Source organism: Bactrocera neohumeralis, unplaced genomic scaffold (genome assembly GCF_024586455.1).
Source record: "Bactrocera neohumeralis isolate Rockhampton unplaced genomic scaffold, APGP_CSIRO_Bneo_wtdbg2-racon-allhic-juicebox.fasta_v2 cluster09, whole genome shotgun sequence".
Taxonomy (NCBI): domain Eukaryota; kingdom Metazoa; phylum Arthropoda; class Insecta; order Diptera; family Tephritidae; genus Bactrocera; species Bactrocera neohumeralis.
In genome coordinates, this window is record NW_026089622.1 from 16,210,868 (window position 1) to 16,231,401 (window position 20,534).

Sequence of the window (20,534 nt, forward strand, 5' to 3'; positions counted from 1 at the left end):
GTGTTGGTAATTGTAGATTCATTTACCAAATTCACAATCCTACGAGCAGTCAAGAGTACCGCAACAAACCATGTAATCCCGGTATTGCTAGTGATCACAAGCTATCTGGGAATGCCTGAACGTATCATATCCGACCGAGGAACGGCCTTCACTTCAAATGCGTTCCAAAAGTTTTGCAATGAAAACAACGTCAAACATATTCTCAACGCAGTGCGGACGCCACGCGCTAACGTACACGCTGAACGAGCTAACCGCGTCATCCTATCAATGCTATTACCTTCTACTGATGACGAAGGGCTATGGGACGACAAATCAGGTCAAATACAATCGAGCATTAATACCATCCCGAATAAAACCACAGGTTATACACCATTCCTACTAATTCATGGGTACGTGCCACGAGACATCCTGCAGAATCAACATATCCAGGCACTTCAAGACGATGATGCTGACCTGATAAACGACACCAACCTACAACAACTACGAGTCGACACCGCTCAACGAATAAACGACGTAAGAGCACAAGCCAAGAAGCTATACGACGCAAAGCATAATCAACCGAAGACGTACAACGAAGGTGATCTCGTATTGACTACAAACGAACCAATAAGCTCCGGTGCATCACGAAAATTAGAACCACGATTCAGAGGACCGTTCATTATCACCAAAGTCCTGCCAAAGGATCGTTTTGTAATTGAAGACTTACCTTATGCCGAACGAACACAACGTCAATACAAAGCCGTATTTGCATCAGATCAACTTAAAACTTGGTGCATGATACCACCAGATGATCCAGACGACAAAGATGAGAGCACCATGGGCGAGGGCGCCACATTGAGTCAGGAAAGCCGACTGTAAGCGATGGCAACTTTGTTGCCCAACAAGTGTCAGATGAAATGAAGCAAGTGGCAGCAACCAAAAGGGCACAGTCAAAAAGCAACCGTCAGCGAGTGAACAACGTAAAATGGCGAGTACGCAGTGTTTGAGAACGTTTTATTAAAAAAAATGCATAAACTGTCATATTTTAATATAATGTATTTCAATAAAGTTCTATATTTTAATTGTTTGACTGTCGCGGGTGTTGAGGCCAATAATAAACTCTTATAGAAGATGGGACCTTCTCTATTTAGTTCTGCAGTTCGAATTATTTTCTCCAGCAGCTGACGGAACTTTTGGTGTTGCTCATCGTCATTTCACACAGCCGTATTAGGATACCAAATTCAGACATCGCGGCATAAAGTCAGCTTCTTTTCGTGCTGTCGAAAGCAGCTTTGAAATCGACGAAGAGGTGGTGTGTGTCGATTCTCCTTTCACGGGACGTTTCTAAGATTTAGCGTAGGGTGAATATCTGGTCTGTTATTGATTTGCAAAGTCTAAAGCCACACTGATAAGGTCCAATCAGTTTGTTGACAATGAGCTCTAATCTTTCACACAATACGCTCGATATAACCTTATGTGCGATGTTGAGGACGCTTATCCCACAGTAGTTGACGCAGATTGTGGGGTCTCCCTTTTTGTGGATTGGGCAGAGAACACTTAAATTCCAATAGATGGGCATGCTTTTGTCAGACCACATTTTACAAATAAGCTGATGTGTGCCCATCAGTTCTTTGCCGCCGTGTTTAAATAGCTCGGCCCGCAATCCATCGGCCCCCGCCGCTTTGTTGTTCTTCAGGCGGGTAATTGCTATTCGAACTTCTTCGTGGTCGGGCAATGGAACGTCTGCTACTATGTCATCGATTGGGAATTTGGGTTCGGCTTTCCCGTGGCGTTATACTTTCACTGCCATTCAGCAGGCTGGAGAAGTGTTCCTTCCATAATTTTAATATGCTCTGTGCATTGCTCACTAGATCATCTTTAGGGGTTCTACAAGAGTATGCTCCGGTATTGAAACCTTCTGTTAGCCACCGCATTTTTTCGTAGAATTTTCTACCTGTCGATCAGCTTGTCAAGCTCTTTATACTCAAGCATTTTGGCCTCTTTCTTTTTCTGACTGCAAATACGACTCGCTTCCCTCTTCAACTCTTGGTATCTATCTTATCCCGCACGTGTTGTAGTCAATCGTAACGTTGCGAGTTAAGCAGTCTGTTTTCTCTTCCCTTCGACATGGCACTCCTCATCGTACCAGCTGTTCTTGTGTCGTTTCCGAAAACCAATGTATTCATTTGTAGCTGTATGTAAGAAGCTTAAAATGCGGTCCCACAGTTCCCTTATACTGAGTTGCTGACGAGTGCTCTCAGAAGAAAGGAGAGGAGTGGGAGTGCAAGTCGAGTAAAAAATCGTTCGGCTGTTGTGTGATTGCAGCTTCTCGACGTCAAACCTTCTTTGTGTTTGTTGACGTGCGTTTTTTGATAGAGGCAGGATTTTGACATCGCGGCGTTGGCAGTTCTCATAGGTGCGCTTCAAACCCAAAAATGCTGTTTTATATTTTGATTAATGCTTCGTAAATCTTAACTTGGAATAACGTCATCATCATCTAGACCACCTTACCCCCAATGCCATCCAAAATGAAAGCAAATAGCCAGCACTTCATTGTAGTAACGTAATACTTGAACAAGCCTCTATATTCATTACAACATATTGGGAAAGTTTATAAACCGAATTTGCGATCAAAGGTACATAGGGATATCATAAATACATACATATATACTGCTGTGTATATGAAATAGTAGGACAACAGCTACTTGCCAAGTCAAATTATAGAAATGAAAAAAACCTGTTACATTTGCTTTCACTGTATTTTTTATGACGCATTTGTATATTATCTAAAACAATAAGCTGTGCCGTTAAGGACAATAAATGCAAAAAAAATAAATAAATGGTTTACTAATTTTGTGTTAAATTTTTTTTATGAAATCCTAGTGACTTTTCCATTTTTGTTTTCAATATTATTTTAATTATTTGATCTGCTCTTTTTAAGGCGTAACAATAAGTTATGAAATATTAAATCTATTTAAAAAGACCGCATTATATAAAATCACTAGAGTGATTCTCTAGCACTTACAAAACCCTTGCACGATTTGTAGAATTTTCCTCTTGATGCAACGGAACAACAATAAACACCCGCTGTAAAATATGTCAGACAAAACCCATGTTTATTTTTGTGCAATGAAACTTAAAAGATAATTGCAAACCTGGTTTAGCTGTCATTTTACATAAAGATATATTTCGCCGTTAAATTGTTGAGAAAGGTAAGTTTTAAATAGATTTTATAATTTCTACTTAAACTACAAAAATTTCTTACCGTTTTTTTGTTAACAATGAATGCAGAAGGTGCGCTAATTCATAATAGTCATTCTCAATAAATTGACCAATCAGTCATATAATGGCTTGTCAAAAAAGTCTTGCCATATTTTTATTGAATTTTTTTTTATTGAAATTGAAATGAATTTTTGATGACTCATGCCCAGCTCTTGACCAATGCTACGGCTGCTACTATGCCGGTCTCTTTCGAATAATTCAGCGATTTTATCGCAATTTTCGACGACAGGCCTTCAGGAGCGTGGCGCATCTTCGACCACCTCTACAAAAGAACGACAACGTTGAAACCATCGTTGAGCGGTGGAAATGGAAACTGTATCGGGTCCATAAACTGCACAAATTTTATTGGCGGCTTGAGAAGCATTTTTGCCTTTATCGTAGTAGTACTGTAAAATATGCCGTATTTTCTCTGTATTTTGTTCAATGTTTGCGACGCTATAACTCACGAACGACTTAAAAGAAACGACAATCAATTGAACACGTGTTAGCGCGTGAAATGAGCTTTCCAAAAAGGTATAGCATGGCCCGAATGCGACGAATAAAACTAGAACTACGCGCTTTCAGCGCCAACTAGCGAAAATACCGCAAGACTTTTTTGACAATCTATTATTACTAGAATGGGTGCTCTCTTGGCCTTGCATATTTCGGTATAGGGTTTTTGCACCGTGCAATCTTTCAAGAGCAAGAGAATGCCCTTTGTTTTCTAGGCTAAGTTTAGAGTTTTTATTTAAAATCCAAATTAAATTTGCAGCGCTAATCTTCATACATGTAATTTTACTAGAGATATGTTTTCTCCACTTGAGCCTTCTATCTGGGTGAATACCAAGATATGTTACTTCGTTCTCTTGGGGTACTAAAATATTGTTTATTTTTATTGCCGGGCACATTTTTGGTCGTAGCGAAAATGGAAGATCTTACACTTCTGTTCATTCACATTTTGATGCCAATTCGCTAGACATTCTTCGACAAAATTGAAATGCTTCGCTAACGAATTGCTGAAGACAGTGGTGGAGAACGGGAAAATATTGACTGAGAGAGTTGTTACTGCAATTGAAGAACAAAGTAGTAATACAAAAGAGTTTATAGGTATTATGAAAACTATTTTAGAAAACATGTAAATAATGTGATTATGATAAAAATGAATTTAAACTTAATATTAATTTCAGAAAAAATTTAATAATAAAATGAATTTGAACTGAATATTAATTTTAGAAAAAATGTAATAATTAATGGATTTAAACTAAATATTGTATTTTGTATTTGTATTCCAAAATAGCTACTGCGGTAAGCAAAGTGTTTTGTACCGTTTTGGAAACTCATTGCGATGGCATTCCTAATTGCTGTCGCTGTTGAATCATTTTCTCCTAATCTTGTTGTATCTATATGTAATTGGGTTGATGTCTTGTTGCATCTTCTGCTGCGTCTTGAATCCAAACTGAAGAAACTTCATCGTTCTCAATCTTTAGAAAATTGTGCAAAACGCAACACGCTCTAATTATAATATTGACATTTTTAGGAGTTACTTGCAAGCCTCTTCCAATTTAACGAAAGCGCGCTTTAAGCTGACCAAAAGCATTCGCAATCACTCGGCGACATTTGGACAGTCGATAGTTATAGAGCTTTTCTACTGGAGTTTGATTAGCCACATATGGGTATGGTTTCATCATGTGACGTGATAAACGGAAGGCTGAGTCGCCAATAAGAAGCACCGGTACATTGATGCCTTCAATTGCTTGGTTATTTTGTTTAAAAATACCAGCGTGCTCATGGAAATGTTTAAGGGAGCTCCTCTCAAATATATAGGAATCATTGTTTCGTCCTGTGGATCCTATATTTATGTACGTAAACTTTGATCTGCAAGTAATAAAAAATGTAAACACATGTGTATGAAAATCAATGTAGTCACAAATTTACCTGTGATCGCAACTTGCCAACAAAATGACCGAATACCATCCTTTGTAGTTATAATAATCTACGGCTTCGTCTTTTTTGGGCTGAACTTCAATGTGACAACCATCTACAGCACCAAAACATTGTGGAAATCCCATCATTTTGAGCCCTTCGACATATATTTTTAGTTCTTGTGGATGTGGGGGATATGCATCAATGCAATCCGCAAGACTATCGCTTCTATATTCTGCTGCCGAACCCAATGAAAAGAGTGCAATAGCTACTCTTTTTTCAAGTGGGATACAGCGCCGCATGTTGCTATCCATTTTACCGATATTTTTTACTTTTTCGCACAATTTTTGGAAAGTGCTTCTATCTACGCGAAAGTTTTCCTTAAACCTTGCTACATCCATTGCAGGAATATCGTGCTCCCAAACTTTATCACTTCGGTATTTCAAATACAAATTTTTTTATTTCAATCCCAAATTAAAATATTTATTTACTTACGAATTTCCAAACATTTCGTATGTGTGACTGAGCGATTGTAATCCCAGTTCTTAAGCTTGCGTTACAATCAAGAATTGCTTTTACTTTCACTCTATTTTGTTTTAACTCATTTAGTAATAAACAGATTTTTTCGTTATATTCTTTTTGATTTTCTAAGAATAACAAAATTGCCATTAATAATCTCCTTTTATCCATTTCTATTTCGCTTTTTTTAATAAATAAACAAATTTCACAATCAGCTGTCGAAATTCACAAGTCTGCCGTCTGTTACCATAAAATTTCAATTCGCATTTGCTTTGCTTAAGGCGCATTAATTTTGCTCGTCTGTCAGGGCTATAATATTCTTGATGCTAAAATGTGGCAATTGTTACAGCTCACTAAAGCTGTGTCATTCGGAAAAGTTGAAGTTAATACATTATTAGCTGTTGGAAGATCTGCTGTATATATGATGTTTAGGGCTTAAAACACTGCCTTGTGGTACCCACTTTTACCATAAATTGTCTATTTTTTAAATAAGACTCCAATGTTTTATACAATTCTAAAGGTAGAATTTTTTTTATCTTATATACGAGGTCTTCATGCCACAACTTATCAAAGCAACGTCTAGAAATATAACTGAACAGTACTTTCTGTGCTCAAATACTTTTCTTATTTCGTTAGTAATTCTATTTATTTGCTCTGACGTGCCATGTTTTTCATGAAACCCGAATTCGTGCGTTGATATTATATTATTTTCGTGGAGGAAAGGAGACATCTTTGATAGTAACCCTTTTCAAATATTTTAGAAAGACAGGGTAGAAGACTATTTGGTCTGTATGAAGACGGCTGTGTTAAGTCTTTCCCAGGTTTATCTATCTGCATAATCTGCGATTTTTTCCGTGAAATTGGATAGTAGCCGCGACTCAGAATTGCATTAAAAAGCAAAGAAAATCCTTTTACAGCAATATTTGGAAATTCAATTAACATTTTTGGGGTAATATGTATTATCATGTCCTTGTGACTTTTTAGGGTTTTTTCTTTGGGAAATTAGGTTGAACTACCTTTTCTAGGTGATTTGCTTTTTCCTCGTCAATTCGAGCCCAAATTCCCACTCGTATAGGCATGTTGGGGTCAATTGGTGGCTTCATGGACTTTTGGGCTTTCCAAAGGGAATTTTGTTTGTTTGAATTTGGACACAGCTTCTCTATATACATTTCAGTTTTGATTTCTTCGTCATGTTTAAGGGCTTTTTTTAATTTACCTACAGCTGATTTTAATTGAAACCGAGTAGAGGGGAAGCGATTTATCTTCCATTCTCGTCTTGCACGCATTTTTTCATTTACAAGCTTTTCTATTTTTCTATTAGAGATTTTTCTGAAACCAAGCGGGTTATATGTTTTGTTTGGTGTGGCTAAGACAGCTGCGCTAGTTATTATATCATTGAGTTCTCTTATGTTTTCGTCAATATTTCTTCCTGTATTTATTTTGTACTCAATATTAATGTGGCTACTCACTTATTTTTTGTATTTTATCCAATTCTTTTTATAAGATGTTAGACCCTCTTTTGGATCAACGAATATGGGTTGTTCACATATCCTTATTAGTACAGGAGAGTGTTCAGAAGATAGTTCAGTAAATGTATCAACTGTTACTCGTATGTGTGATTTATCTATATATTTTATTACAGCAAAAATGTTGTTTGTAACTACATTTGAACAACAGATGGCTGTAAAGACTTGTTAGAAAAATAATTTCATCCAATCCTTCAGCAACATTTTCTTTAACATCAGTCTAATTGAACAGAACTAATAGTATTATTCAGTTGTTATCAAATGAACCCTTTTCTAGTTCAGGAGGAAGAAGCATCACTGCTGATTCGGCATATAAATTCGCTATGCCAATCATCAGCCAATGCTTTTAATATAGGATTAATTATTTGGGCAATATAATTACTAAAATCATTAGGGAAAGGCCCTGGCATATATCTACAATATCTGTTGTCTTTTGCACTCCTAAATCACCAACTTCGGCAAGACCTTGAGCAGCTACGATTGACACCACCAGATTCCAATGTCAAGGTTTACATCAACCATGGTAGTAGATCTTCAAATGAAGATTCATAGCTCCTAAAGCTCTGGCAGAAATTGCTCTAACCTCCGGCACGGGATTAATCAGAGATATATTTAGACCAGGAATTATATTAGGTAAACATGGCACTTTTGATCGGTAAGAGAGTACAATTACCTACGATTCGAGCTGCCATTTTCGCAACTAAGTAGATTTATCTATGAATGTTGCATCTATAAAATGTAAAATTTTTTTTTAAATAAACTGTCAAACTTTTTGAAATATTTTTTGATGGATCTTCTAAAGCTGTCAACAATATAGGAAAGATAGCTTGAATATTGGCATTGAGTGCATCAGCACGGCTCCCTGATGAGTCACCAAGTACTTCGATTAATTTTGGAACTATGTTAGGTAAATACTGCTTGGGTCCGCAAAATGCCATTACTCCCAGAATTCAAACGATGCTGTCTTTGTTTGCCAGGGATCTTCATCTAAAGCATCCTAAGTACTTGACCAATGAAAGGCTCAAATAAACGTCCAGAGATTGTACGTTATACTTTAAAAGCGAAAAGTGTGCCTTCCTGTGATTTTTAATTTTTTCTTGTATACAAGGTGCTTTCTAAAGTAAACCGGACTTTTTGAATCTAGCGCCCCCTGGTGGCGATTGTCCAGTAAGACATTTCATCGATTGGAAGTGAAGTTATTACGTTTTCAGCCTCAGTATGCAATACAAAGAGCCATCATTAAATTTTGTTTAAAATTGGTAAAACTTTTACCGAAATGTTTAAATTGATGAAACAAGTTTATGACGGCGATTGCCTATCCCGTAGCAGAGTGCACGAGTGGTTTCAACGTTTTCATAGTGGTCGTCAGGACATAAATGACGATCAACATGTGGGCCAATCAAAATCCGTAACACCGGAAATTATATCGAAACTCTGCTTGAATTTATCAAAAATCAGCCGAAATCATGATTCAAATTCATGGAAATGGAATTGAACATCTCCAAAACATCGATTTATCGTGTTTTGACCGAACGGTTTGTTCTGCACAAATTGACTGACGACCAAAAATTGCTCAGATTCCAATATTCGAAGGACGATTATTTGACCAAAAATCATATTTTAACCATTAACCACTCCCCGTATTCACCTGATTAGGCACCGTGCGACTTCTTCCTTTTCGGAAAAATGCATTTGCCCATGAAAGGAAAGCGTTATGCAGATGTAGAGGCCATTCAAAAGGCTTGCACCGGCATACTGGCCATACCGGCCAACGAGCTAAAACACTCGGTTTGGACCGTGCAAAAAGCTGTATTGACGCAGAAGAAGACTATTTTGAATAAAATAAATTGATTTAGCAGAAAAGACCATTTGTTGTTTTTTTTTTTGTTTTCTTTGGAACGCACCTTGTGTATGTCGTTATTTTAGCATTGTTTCAATGACAAAACTCCCGAGCCTTTCACAATGTCTACCATTCCATAAGAAGCACCGCTCCTCTTTCCATACTTATCCGATTTTATTAGTTGTTATTCGAATATACTCAATATAAAGAGAAAAATCTTTATCGTAATCCCGTTGCTTGGGTTACGGTACTAGGCATTTCTAATGCCCCTATTGCGGTTTTCAACCCAACTGCTTTCAGTCGAAGTTTAAAAATTCGGTATTGCCAACTTCAACTCAATCCGTCAAAAATAAATTGCGGTTGAAGTATGATCGAACTTCAACTTTTTTTGGTATTGCGGTTTTCAACTCTGTACAAGTGGGGTTGACTAGTATATAAATAAACTTCAACTGCTTAATAGCAGTTGAAGTTCAACATTCGTGCAGTGAAATACAAAAAAAATATTAAAGAAAAATGGAGGACGGGTAAAATAACTATTTTAATTAATGTTAAATTAATTTTAATTAATATTTTTATTTTTTATAAATTTTTAGAAAAAATAAAGTTGCAACAAAAAAGCAATTCGAAAAATTGGTGGAGTTAATGGAGAAGTTTCCAGAAGTAGGAAGAGGAAAGCCACAATTTGGAAACAATAAATTCAAATTGAGGTGCATCGCCTCAAAATTGCTAAATTAAAATCTTCGCAAAGATTTTTTTTGGTTATTTAAAACACAAAGTAATATTTTTTTTTTATTTTAGTTTTGATTATTCTGGAATGAAGTGATATGTTATATTTTTGTACCATAGTTTACGTTTACATTAAAAAATTAAGTGATATTGTTATTTAATGAATTTATTTAAATAAAATTTAAATATATGCCTGAATAAATAGCACATTAGAAAGAATAAATGAAATTTAATATTTTAATTATTTAGAGGGAAGTCATAATATTATTGCGAATTATTCGAGCCGTATCCTCTTCTTCTCTTTCTATGTCCAAAACATCATTGGTCATTGTAGTATTTGAAGTAGATGGTATTTCTTCCGGAGATTCCACTTGAAAGTGTTGGAAAATATTGTGCAATGCGCAACAAGCATTCACAATTTGCGTAGCCTTTTCAGGAGTGTAATGTAAACCTCGTACAGATAAAAGACATCGAAATCTACTCTTGAGTACACCAATTGTCCGCTCTACAATATTCCGGACCTTTGAGTGTACTGTATTGTAGCGTGCTTGGGGTGAAGAAGCTTCCGCCATGCGATAAGGCGTCATTAAAAATTTGTGCAGAGGATAGCCAGCGTCGCCTAAGAAATTACATTACTCCACTTATTTAGCAATAAATACGATAAAGTCTTACCCAAGATCCAAGTGTTATTCGGTATGTTGTTCTGTAAATGCACTTTCAAATCGCTAACATTGAAAACAAAAGAGTCATGATTTGCGCCTGCATGCCTAGCATCCACATACCGAATAGACATTTTATAATCACAAAGCTAAAAATTTTAAGAAATTATACCATTTTGTTTCTAATATTAATTCAGATTTTATACATACAATCATCACGTCTAAACTGTAGTAGCCCTTTCTGTTAAGATAAAGATGTTGCACTTCTTTTCTTGGTGAAATTATGCGAACATGAGTTCCGTCGATGCAACTACTCCCGGGAAAAGAATAAAATGAAACTTTTGAAGCGTTTTGCTCCTCCTCAGTCATTTGAATTTTAATCCATTGGGCACAAATACGTTTTTCAATTATATTTAGAACCTCTTTAATTACTAAAGATATCGTAGGTTGCGCCAACCCAATGTTAAAATCATTTCCACTGCATTTTTGATAACCACCGTCAGCAAGGAAACGCAGAGTTGCGCATAATTTTAATATAGGAGGTATGGCCGATCCTTGCACACGTTTGTGGAAATGTTCCTTCATCTCATTCAGTAAAAAAAAATGCTTCTTTTTTTAATCGAAAATAACTTATGAATCTGCAATAAACATTATTAAAAAGCAATTCAATTGTGAAAAAACTATGGCTTACTTTGCATTTGGAAGCTGGAATGGATTTGAGTGATCACGAAGGCTTTTTCGTATACGTAGCACATCAATTTTGCCCCCAGTATTTACCCGAGACTATCAGTTCCAAAGTTAAGTACACAGATTCAGGAGGAGCTAGGGAAATCATTTTGTGCTGAAACTGTGCGTCGGGTACTACGTGCGCATGACTTCAATGGCCGAGTAGCCCGAAAAAAGCCATTCATTAGCAAAAAAAACCAACTAAGCCGAGTTACCTTTGCAAGGGAGCTGGAAACCAAAGATTTTAACTTCTGGAATACTGTAATTTTTGCTGACGAGTCGAAATTCAACCTTTTCAGTTCAGATGGAATGGCTTACGTGTGGAGGAAACCCAATACTGAGCTTCAAAGATGTAACATTAGGCCAACTGTTAAACATGGTGGAGGCAGTGTTATGGTATGGACATGTATGTCTGCAGCCGGCGTTGGAAATTTGGTATTTTGGTACCTTAATATATTAAAAGAAAATTTAATCCAAAGTGCCGAGAAACTTGGGATCCGTCAAATTTCCGGTTTTATCAGGACAACGATCCTAAACACAAAGCGTCAATAGTACAGACCTGACATTTAATGAGTCCACCGACCCAGTCAACTGACATGAACCCGACCGAGAATTTATAGTCTTTGTTAGAAAATAACATCCGTAAACACCGCATCAGTAACAAGGAACAGCTAAAAAGTGCCATTTTGGAAGAGTGGAACAAAATTGGAACAGAAAGTACAAAAAAAAAACTAGTTGAGTCCATGCCAGCTAGACTAAAAGCTGTTTTAAAGCTACTAAGTATTACACAAGTTTTAAACAAATTATTTATCTTATTTTTAATTAAAAGTACACTGCATGAAATAAGCTGTGATATGAAATTTGTTTACGTTTCTGGTTTTTGTTTATAAGTTATTAAGTAATAAATAAAAATAATAAATGGAGTATCTTTTATAAACTGCACATTCGTATTAACAACTAGGAGTTCGCATTATTTTGATATGTGTTTTTGTTGTCAAGATATAACATTTCAAATTTTGTAAATTCATTTGAATCATGAAATAAGCTGTGAGCCACTGTATATAAAGATCTCTATATTTCCATCTTTGACATGTGGGGCAATATCTGTTCTCTCCGCAGTTATATATAATTCTATATTCATACTTATTCTTCGCATTTGTGACAATATCGTAACTATCTCTAGAGGCTTCTTTTAGAGATAGTCTCACCAAGTCGGCGATTTTGTGGTTACTTACTTTACATGTACGTAGTGGGAGTTTAATTTTACTTTCCAATGCATATATGCCTATCGTCTTTGAACTAAATCAAATCAAAAAGATAGTTTTTAATCATAATGACGTCATCTCGTTTATCTTTTATTATATATATTCAAAATGCAGACAATAACTTATTAATATTTTTTTTTTGTTTTTATTTCGAAATTAATTAATTAATCATTTACAGTACATAAAACAAAATAATTTCGAAAAACTTTAGTAGGGCGTATTCATACTTTCAATTCAATATTGTATCATCGAATTCTTCATCTTTATCAATAGCTTGTACAGCGACCTTACGCAAGACTTTGTTCACAACTTCATTTAAGGAATCCCTTGCACCAACTTCTAAAAGTTGACAGACATAACTAAAAGTAGTATCGTTTTCACGGAGATGCAAAATTGAAACTAAAGCTATCTCGGAATTAGACTTTACATAGCCATTTTTTTCTTTGGTACCGTTAACTAGCATTGGTACGAGCTGTTTAATAACATCTGAGCTCATCTTATCTATAGCTAACGTTTTTGCCAAGTAATTACAACTTTTAGCAACAATCTGTTTTATTTCGTTGCTTTTGTGATTCATAGCCCTTGTAAAGCATGAAACTATTATTGGAGAGAACATAATATTATTCGACATATAAAAGTGCAACAAGCACGTCATTGCGCGAACACCACTGCTTGCAATATTTATTTTATCTGATGCAATACTGGAAGTAATAAATTCAATCAACTTGGACTCATATTTCGAAATAATAATCGTAGGACTTTCTTTTAATGCCACAAACAAAACTGCGGTTCGTCCGTGTTTTAATAGTCCGTCACCATTTCCAGCAACGAAGATTTGAAGCTCTAATAAATCATCCACTTGTTGAATTGATAAATATTTCAAAAGTGCTCCTAAACAACCTGCAGAAGCAGATCGAGTAATGTCTTCTGAATGTCCTATCATATTCAGAAGAGTAGCGCTTAATTGTTGTTTTAAACATTCAGACATTTTTCCTCCAGCCAAATTAATACTTAAACGTATTGCCGCTAACATAGTTTCTCGCACGGACGGATCATCATTAGATTTTATCCCATTATGAATTTCATTAAAAATCGAATCTGGCCGTGAATGTATGATAACCAATTCGGATATTGCTTGTCCAGCTTTCATGCGAACACTTCTATTCGAGTCATGTAAAGCCTTCAGAAATGTTGTTTGTAACTGTGGTAAAAATTGTTTCAACATGACTCCAACTTTTCTCAATAAAATAGCTAACGTTTCCAGTACAGCTGCTTTGACACCTGCATTAAAACGATCTCCTAGAATTCGAATTAGCGGCCCAGTTATTTGAACAACAGATGGCTGTAAAGACTGAGCACTTGTTAGAGAAATAATTTCACCTAATCCTTCAGCAGCATTTTCTTTAACATCTGGCATTCCATTTAAAATTGCTTCTCGAAACACGGGAAGTAGAGGTGTAATTCCTTTTGGAAGGCAAAACCCCGGCATCTCGGAACCTCTAATTTCGCTCGAAGCAAATCGAACAGCTTGTCTTACGTCACACACTAGAGAAATTTGTTGGGTTGAATCCAAAGTTTTTACAACTGAGTTTAACGCATCCCATGAATTTTGTAATATGTCGCGATTAGAATCAGCCATTAGACGTAATAAACAGCGTAACAATTGTGGAACATATTGAGAATAATCTCCTGGAGTGTGTGTACAGAATACACAAAGTAAACTCGACGCCGATTTTCTTATATTTATGCTATCAGATTTTGCTGACATCATTAGAGTGTCGACAATTGTTCGAACACCGATTTCGTCTGTAACTGACAGTATTACTGCTTGACAATAATCTAATTCTTGGTACTCATAGGCAGTGCCTTGTGCATCGGAAAGTGCATGAAGTAAAGCATCTAAAATTTTTGGAAGATATTTTGTTAATGCATCCCCCGCCACCGAAACTAATATGGAAAGGGCTTTTGTATTTACAGGAGGTGCTGTTAGTTGGGGAACAAGATATGGCAATACCACTCGAGATTTAATTGTCATGACTTGGCGAAGGCCATCTAATGTATACTCTGCAACGGTTGGATCAGGGTCGTTCAACCCCTCAAGCATTGAAGGTAAAATATCGTCTAAAGCACGTGAACCAACAGTTGAATGTAAAGATTCAAAAGTTTTTGCCGCCGCTCCTCTCACCTCAGGTAAAGGATCCGATAAAGCTCTTCTTACTGTTGGAACTAGACTGTTGACAAACGACAATACCATTTCTTTAGAAGTTGAGGACATTATTTCCGATAGGCCAATGCAGACTCCTTGGCGTTGATCAGGATGTTCTGAATTAAGTCCTTTCTCTAATATTGGTATTATTTCGGGAAGTACTCTCTCTCCCAATTTTCTCACCAAATCTCCTAAAGTTCGCGCAGCAACTTGACGTTTATCATAGCTAGTGCTTGCCAAACATCCTAAAAGTAAACTAAATAATGTGGGTAAGATTTCTCTTAGTGTGCGTGGTGTGTTTGTTACTACAACTTTCCAAACATGTAGTGATGCTTGTCGTACCATCAGTGATACATCACTCCGACCCATATAAAGACCTGAAAGGACTCTGTTTCGTCTCTCTTCGCCTAAAAATCTTATTATGGCGGTATGAGACTGTTCGGTTCCAAAATTATCATCTTCACTTGCTGTTTCTGTAGTCATTTTCCCAGATACGCCTGATATTCTGTATAGCAAGTCTCCTAATAATTGAACAGAACTAAACCGTATTCTCCAGTTGTTATCAAATAAACCCTTTTCTAGTTCAGGAAGAAGAAGCATCACTGCAGATTCGGCATACAAATTCACTATGCGTTGCCCAGCTTTTAATGCGGTGTCTCGAACATACTCATTCTCATCAGCCAATGCTTTTAATATAGGATTAATTATTTGGCCAATATAAGGAGTAAAATCGTTCGGGAAAGGTCCTGGCATATATATAAACATCATTATATATCCATCTTTTACATGTGGCGCAATATCTGTTCTCTCCGCTGTTGTAATAATATCAGGCATTAATTGATGTAACTTTTGCACTCCTAAACCACCAACAACTTCGGCAAGACCTTGAGCTGCTCCACTGCGATCGACACTACTAGATTCTGATGTCAAGGTTTGCATCAACCATGGTAGTAGATCTTCAAATGAAGATTCACCTATTCCACGAACCATAGCTCCTAATGCTCTGGCAGAAATTGCTCTAACCTCCGGCACGGGATCAAGCAGAGACATCTTTAGACCAGGAATTATATTAGGTAAATATGGCACTAAATCCTTTTGATCGGTAAGGGAATACATATTACCTATGATTTGAGCTGCCATTTTTCGAGTTTCGGTAGATCTATCCATGAAAGCTCGCTCAACCACAGGCATTATTAGGGCCAAAGATGGTGCATCTATAAAATGTACAAATTTTGTTTGAAGTAAACTATGCAAACAATTTGAAGTATTTTTTGATGGATCTTCTAAAGCCGTCAACAATATGGGAACAATAGCTTGAATTTCGGGATTTTTTATTACGGATCCTATGACTTTGAGGGCATCAGCACCAGCTTCCTGCACTTTAGTATGTGAGTCACCAAGTACTTCGATTAGTTTTGGAACTATATTAGGTAAACATGATGACAATTGCTTGGGTGCACAAAAAGCCATAGCTCCCAGAAGTTCAACCGAAGCTGTCTTCGTTCGCCAGGAATCTTCATCTAACGCATTAAGTAAAGATGGAAGAACAAGTTTAACTCCATGTGCGGAAAGTTTGCCCATAACTACTTTTGCCGTATCATCAGCCGCTTGCCTAACGTATTGAGAAGAGTCTCCAAAACATTGCAATAGATGAGGTAGTACATGAACAATGTAAGGCTCAAATAAACGTCCAAGCATTGTACATAATACTTCAAAAGCAAAAAGTGCACCTTCTCGTGATTTATAATTTTTTTTTTCTTGTATAAATGTCGTTAGTTTTGACATTATATCGAATTGTTTCAATGACAAAATCCCCAAGCCTTTTACAATGCCCGCAATTCCATAAGCTGCACCTCTCCGCTCTCCATACTTATCAGATTTTATTAGTTGTTGCAATAATTTTTTTATAATTTCAGGAGCTTTCTCTTTTACCGATGAAACTAAATGTGGTAAGCAATTAGCCACAGCTTCCTGTACTTGTTGAGAAGGTGTTGACAGAGCTGAAATTAATCTTCGCACTATTGGTTCAATTCGAGTATCATCAGTTTCTAAGTGTCGAGCTAATGATCCCATTAAAATGACCACAGCTTGTCTAACGTTATCGTAGCTTTGTGATTTCGGTGCTTTGTCTAAAAAGTCTTCGAAAACAGGTAACAAATTGACTATAGTTTCTTTTCCATGACAATCCACTATACAAAGGGCAGAGGCAAGCATTTCTTTATGGACAGTTTCATTACGATCTCTAAATCCTTGCGCTACCATAAATTGCATAATTTCGTTAACGTCGTCAACATCAAAAAATTTCGAAACTTGTGATATTGATATTGAAATTCCTCTTCGAGGCTCCCATTGATCTATAGCAGGAAAAATTTCTCGATCGAATTGATCCAATTTAGGAGGAATCATGGTCAGTTTTTCTCTGTATATATCGAGTAAGGATTTTATTGTATATTTTACCTGTTGATGGTTAGTGAAAAGTAATTGCACTAGAGATGCAGAAGCAGCTTTTTGTATACATAGCTCCTTATGTGTAACAAGCAAAAGTACATCATCTAATTCAGGTGGTGCAAATTTAGCCGCTTCCCACAAATCTGAAGCTAATTTGCGATTTTCATCCGAAGTATCATATATAGCAATCCACAATAGAAGTTTCAAGCGTGAAATTAAATTTTGGTGCATTTCATTGTTAATCAAAATAACTTTTTTAATAATTTTTAGAACCCTCAAGGCAACTTCTCTTACTGACTCTTTGCTGTTTTCCAATGAATTTAAAAATAGCTCTATCTCATCGTCGGTAGCATATGCGCAGTAGTCTTCGCCAGAACTTAAATTTGCCACTTCCAAAATTGCACCTACGGCTTGTGTTTGAACTCTTCCTTGGTAAATATTTATCAAATTGAGTAATAATTTCGACATTTCTAAACGAGGCATGTACTTAGGATGATTGTAGTCTGTAACTTCACCAAACACCGTAAAGCCTCTAATTTGAGCATGACTTTCAATCAATTGAATACCAATCAACAACAATTCTTCGCTGTTCGCTACGAAATTTGTCGCAAACGCTCGTTTTAAAAACTCAAATGTATATGTGAAGGACGGGGCACTAAATAGAGGGTTTGATGCATTTTCACTGTCATCAGTATGATGGTGTAGTAAGATTTTATTAATGTTAAATAAAATACTTTTGATGATCTCGTTCATATCATTTGTTATCCATTCATTTGGTAGATCTAAGCGTGGGTTTTCTAGACGTAAAGTCATTAAAGCTATATTTCTACCCAATTCGAAGCTATCTTCAAAGCATGCTTCTCGTAATTTGAAATAAAGTTTTGCCAACGATTCTCCTGCGATTGGACATGAAAGTAACTTTAATAGTTGCATTAATAACTTGTGAAAATGTAATGAAACTGCTTTAGGATTTCCTGCGAATGCCGCCTCTAACATAGATATGGCACATTTTAACTTTTTATTAAGAAGGCCAACACGTTCTTTCGTATAATTTTCTTTTTCAATTTGATTTTTAATAGCCTCTTGCTGTTTTTGTGAAAGTTCTGATAGGTTTGTTTTGCCCTTATATCGTTTTTTCTCACTTTCACTACTGATTGTTTTTTCGTTTTGATGTTTGTTTTCTCGCCCGTGTCCAGTTGTACCATATATATCACTTTTAACAGCTTTCTCATCGGACATCTCTTGTTTTGGTGTTAAATATATGTAGTATTCCTCTTCAGTAATATCACTACTTTCAACACTTATTAAATCCGTTATAATTTTTTGCATTAGTATTGGTAATAATTTCCCAGGACTTAGTCGAATAATTGTAGAAATGGAATTTTCATAGGTTTTTTTCAATTGAAATTTATCTATTATTATATTTGTAATTTCTTTAGCATTAACCGAAACAAATATTTCTGGATCAAAATTAAACTTGCTTTTTAAAATGGTTTCCCAGAAAACCGAGTTGTTACAAAACACACCAGGGTGATGGCATATAAGTAGAGCCTGCAAAGCTAGTTTTTTAGCTTCACCAGGAATTTGTTCAAAATTACAAATACTTTGCATTATTTCTACTAAAATATTTGAAGTAGCAAGATTTTCTTCATGATAACCATCATGATCGGTACTAAATTTAATATTATCTAACTGATTTTCTAGTTCGACCATAATATTATTAATATAATCTACACCCTCGATTGCATTCATCAATCTTGGGAGCAAACTCAGAGTATATGTTCTCAGCTTTTCGGAATTTGAAATTAAATTATAAACTATAGCCTTAAATAGAACATTCAATGAACCTTTAAGTTTATCAGAGTATTGCGTTAATAATTTTTCAGCCATCAATGATACGTAGCATAATGTTTCAGGGGGTGCAGCTGCCATGAATCGTTCGGAAAAAAATATCAGCTTATTAACGTCAAATATAGTGTTCCAAAAACTTCCAAATAAGGGATCGCTAGTTATTGTAATTGTTTGTATAATGATGCAAGTAGCGCAAACCGATTCACATACAAGTGAAATTTGTAGAGGACTTTGTAATCCTTTCTCTACTATTTTTATAAGTAGGGGTGTCAAATTGAGCTCATGGTGTAATTTTGCATTGTTAAGACCAGCTAAAAACCATTGAAGATATGATATTCTTACTGTTTGCGTAGTCGTTTTTAGATCCAATCCCCTTTTAAAGATATCGATGATTGATTTTGGTAATTCACCAATAAATTTTAACATCCACAAGCTAAACATATCCAAAGTGCAGCAAATAACCCTTTCTTGAATTTCAGTCTGTAACGCTTTCGAAAAAAGTTCCATAGCGAGATGTAATACAATTGGTGTTTCCTTGTCAGAAATTCCGTTGCAACTTAAGTATCCTGCGCCCTACAAAGAAATATTTTTTTCAGAAGGATATAGTTATTAAAAGTTATAATAAGTGAAATTTTAAAAACACGAACTAAGAATTCAATAACATTTAAAAGAAATTGTATGCTATTTCTACGTATGTTTATATAGTAAACTATTTTATTTTTTTAATATATACAAATTTCTCTGCGCTAACTACCGTGGGATAAGCCTCCTCAACATCGCGTATAAGGTTCTATCGAGCGCTTTGTGTGAAAGATTAAAGCCCACCGTGAACCAACTGATTGGACCTTATCAGTGTGGCTTTAAACCTGGCAAATCAACAACCGACCAAATATTCACCATGCGCCAAATTTTGAAATTGAGCAGGTACAATCTTTTATACTAGTGTACAACTGCTGGCGTATGCCGATGATATTGATATCAAACTCTATAAGTCACTCATTATTCTCGTTATTGATATTGATATCAAACTCTATAAGTCACTCATTATTCGCGTTCTGCTCATGGTGCAGAGGCATGGACGATGACAACAACTGATGAGTCGACGTTGCCAGTTTTCGAGAGAAAGGTTCTGCGAAAGATTTATGGTCCTTTGCGCATTGGCCAAGCGAATATCGCATTCGATGGAACGATGAGCTGTATGAGATATACGACGACATTGACATAGTTCAGCGAATTAAAAGACAGCAGCTACGCTGGTTAGGTCATGTTGTCCGAATGGACGAAAACACTCTAGCTCTGAAAATATTCGACGCAGTACCCGCCGGGGGAAGCAGAGGAAGAGGAAGACCTCTAATCCGTTGGAGTTGGAGAGTTCGCTTGGAATATCCAATTGACGCCACGTTGCGAAAAGAATAAACGACTTGCGCGCTCTTATTAACTCGGCTATAAACGCGTAAGCGGTGTCTACGCCAATAAAGAAGAAGGTACGAGAGCAGGGCTAATTAAAATTTTCATGTGCTACCAAGATTCTGATTGTAAACAAGCAAAATTGTTGCATTTGTAACGAATAACAACCTGAAGAGATTCAAGAGCTGTCATTTGATC

General features: G+C 36.1%; 2 protein-coding genes and 1 pseudogene across 2 annotated transcripts in view; all 3 read right to left on the reverse strand.

The window, feature by feature from the left end:
• Positions 1-4,132: 4,132 nt before the first annotated feature.
• On the reverse strand, positions 4,133-7,529 carry LOC126764634 (uncharacterized; annotated as a pseudogene).
• A 2,395-nt stretch (positions 7,530-9,924) lies between these two features.
• Positions 9,925-10,735, reverse strand: LOC126764449 (putative nuclease HARBI1). Its single transcript, XM_050482135.1, has 3 exons — positions 10,644-10,735; positions 10,447-10,582; positions 9,925-10,393 (listed from the first exon to the last, which is right to left on the reverse strand). Exons 1-3 carry the CDS (start codon positions 10,647-10,649, stop codon positions 10,020-10,022), a joined length of 516 nt encoding a protein of 171 aa, XP_050338092.1. The 5' UTR covers positions 10,650-10,735; the 3' UTR covers positions 9,925-10,019.
• Positions 10,736-12,542: 1,807 nt separating this feature from the next.
• LOC126764430 (eIF-2-alpha kinase activator GCN1) overlaps positions 12,543-20,534 on the reverse strand; it is a 32,042-nt gene continuing 24,050 nt past the window's right edge. Inside the window, exon 4 of the mRNA XM_050482113.1 lies at positions 12,543-19,502. Coding sequence (XP_050338070.1) covers positions 12,654-19,502 — 6,849 coding nt within the window. The 3' untranslated portion in view covers positions 12,543-12,653. The remainder of the gene's footprint in view (positions 19,503-20,534) is intronic.

Excerpts from the sequence above, each read along its gene's own strand:
- LOC126764449 (XM_050482135.1), bottom strand. Across the intron at positions 10,394-10,446 it reads GAATAACACTTGGATCTTGG|GCGACGCTGGCTATCCTCTG; the intron begins GTAAGACTTTAT and ends GTAATTTCTTAG.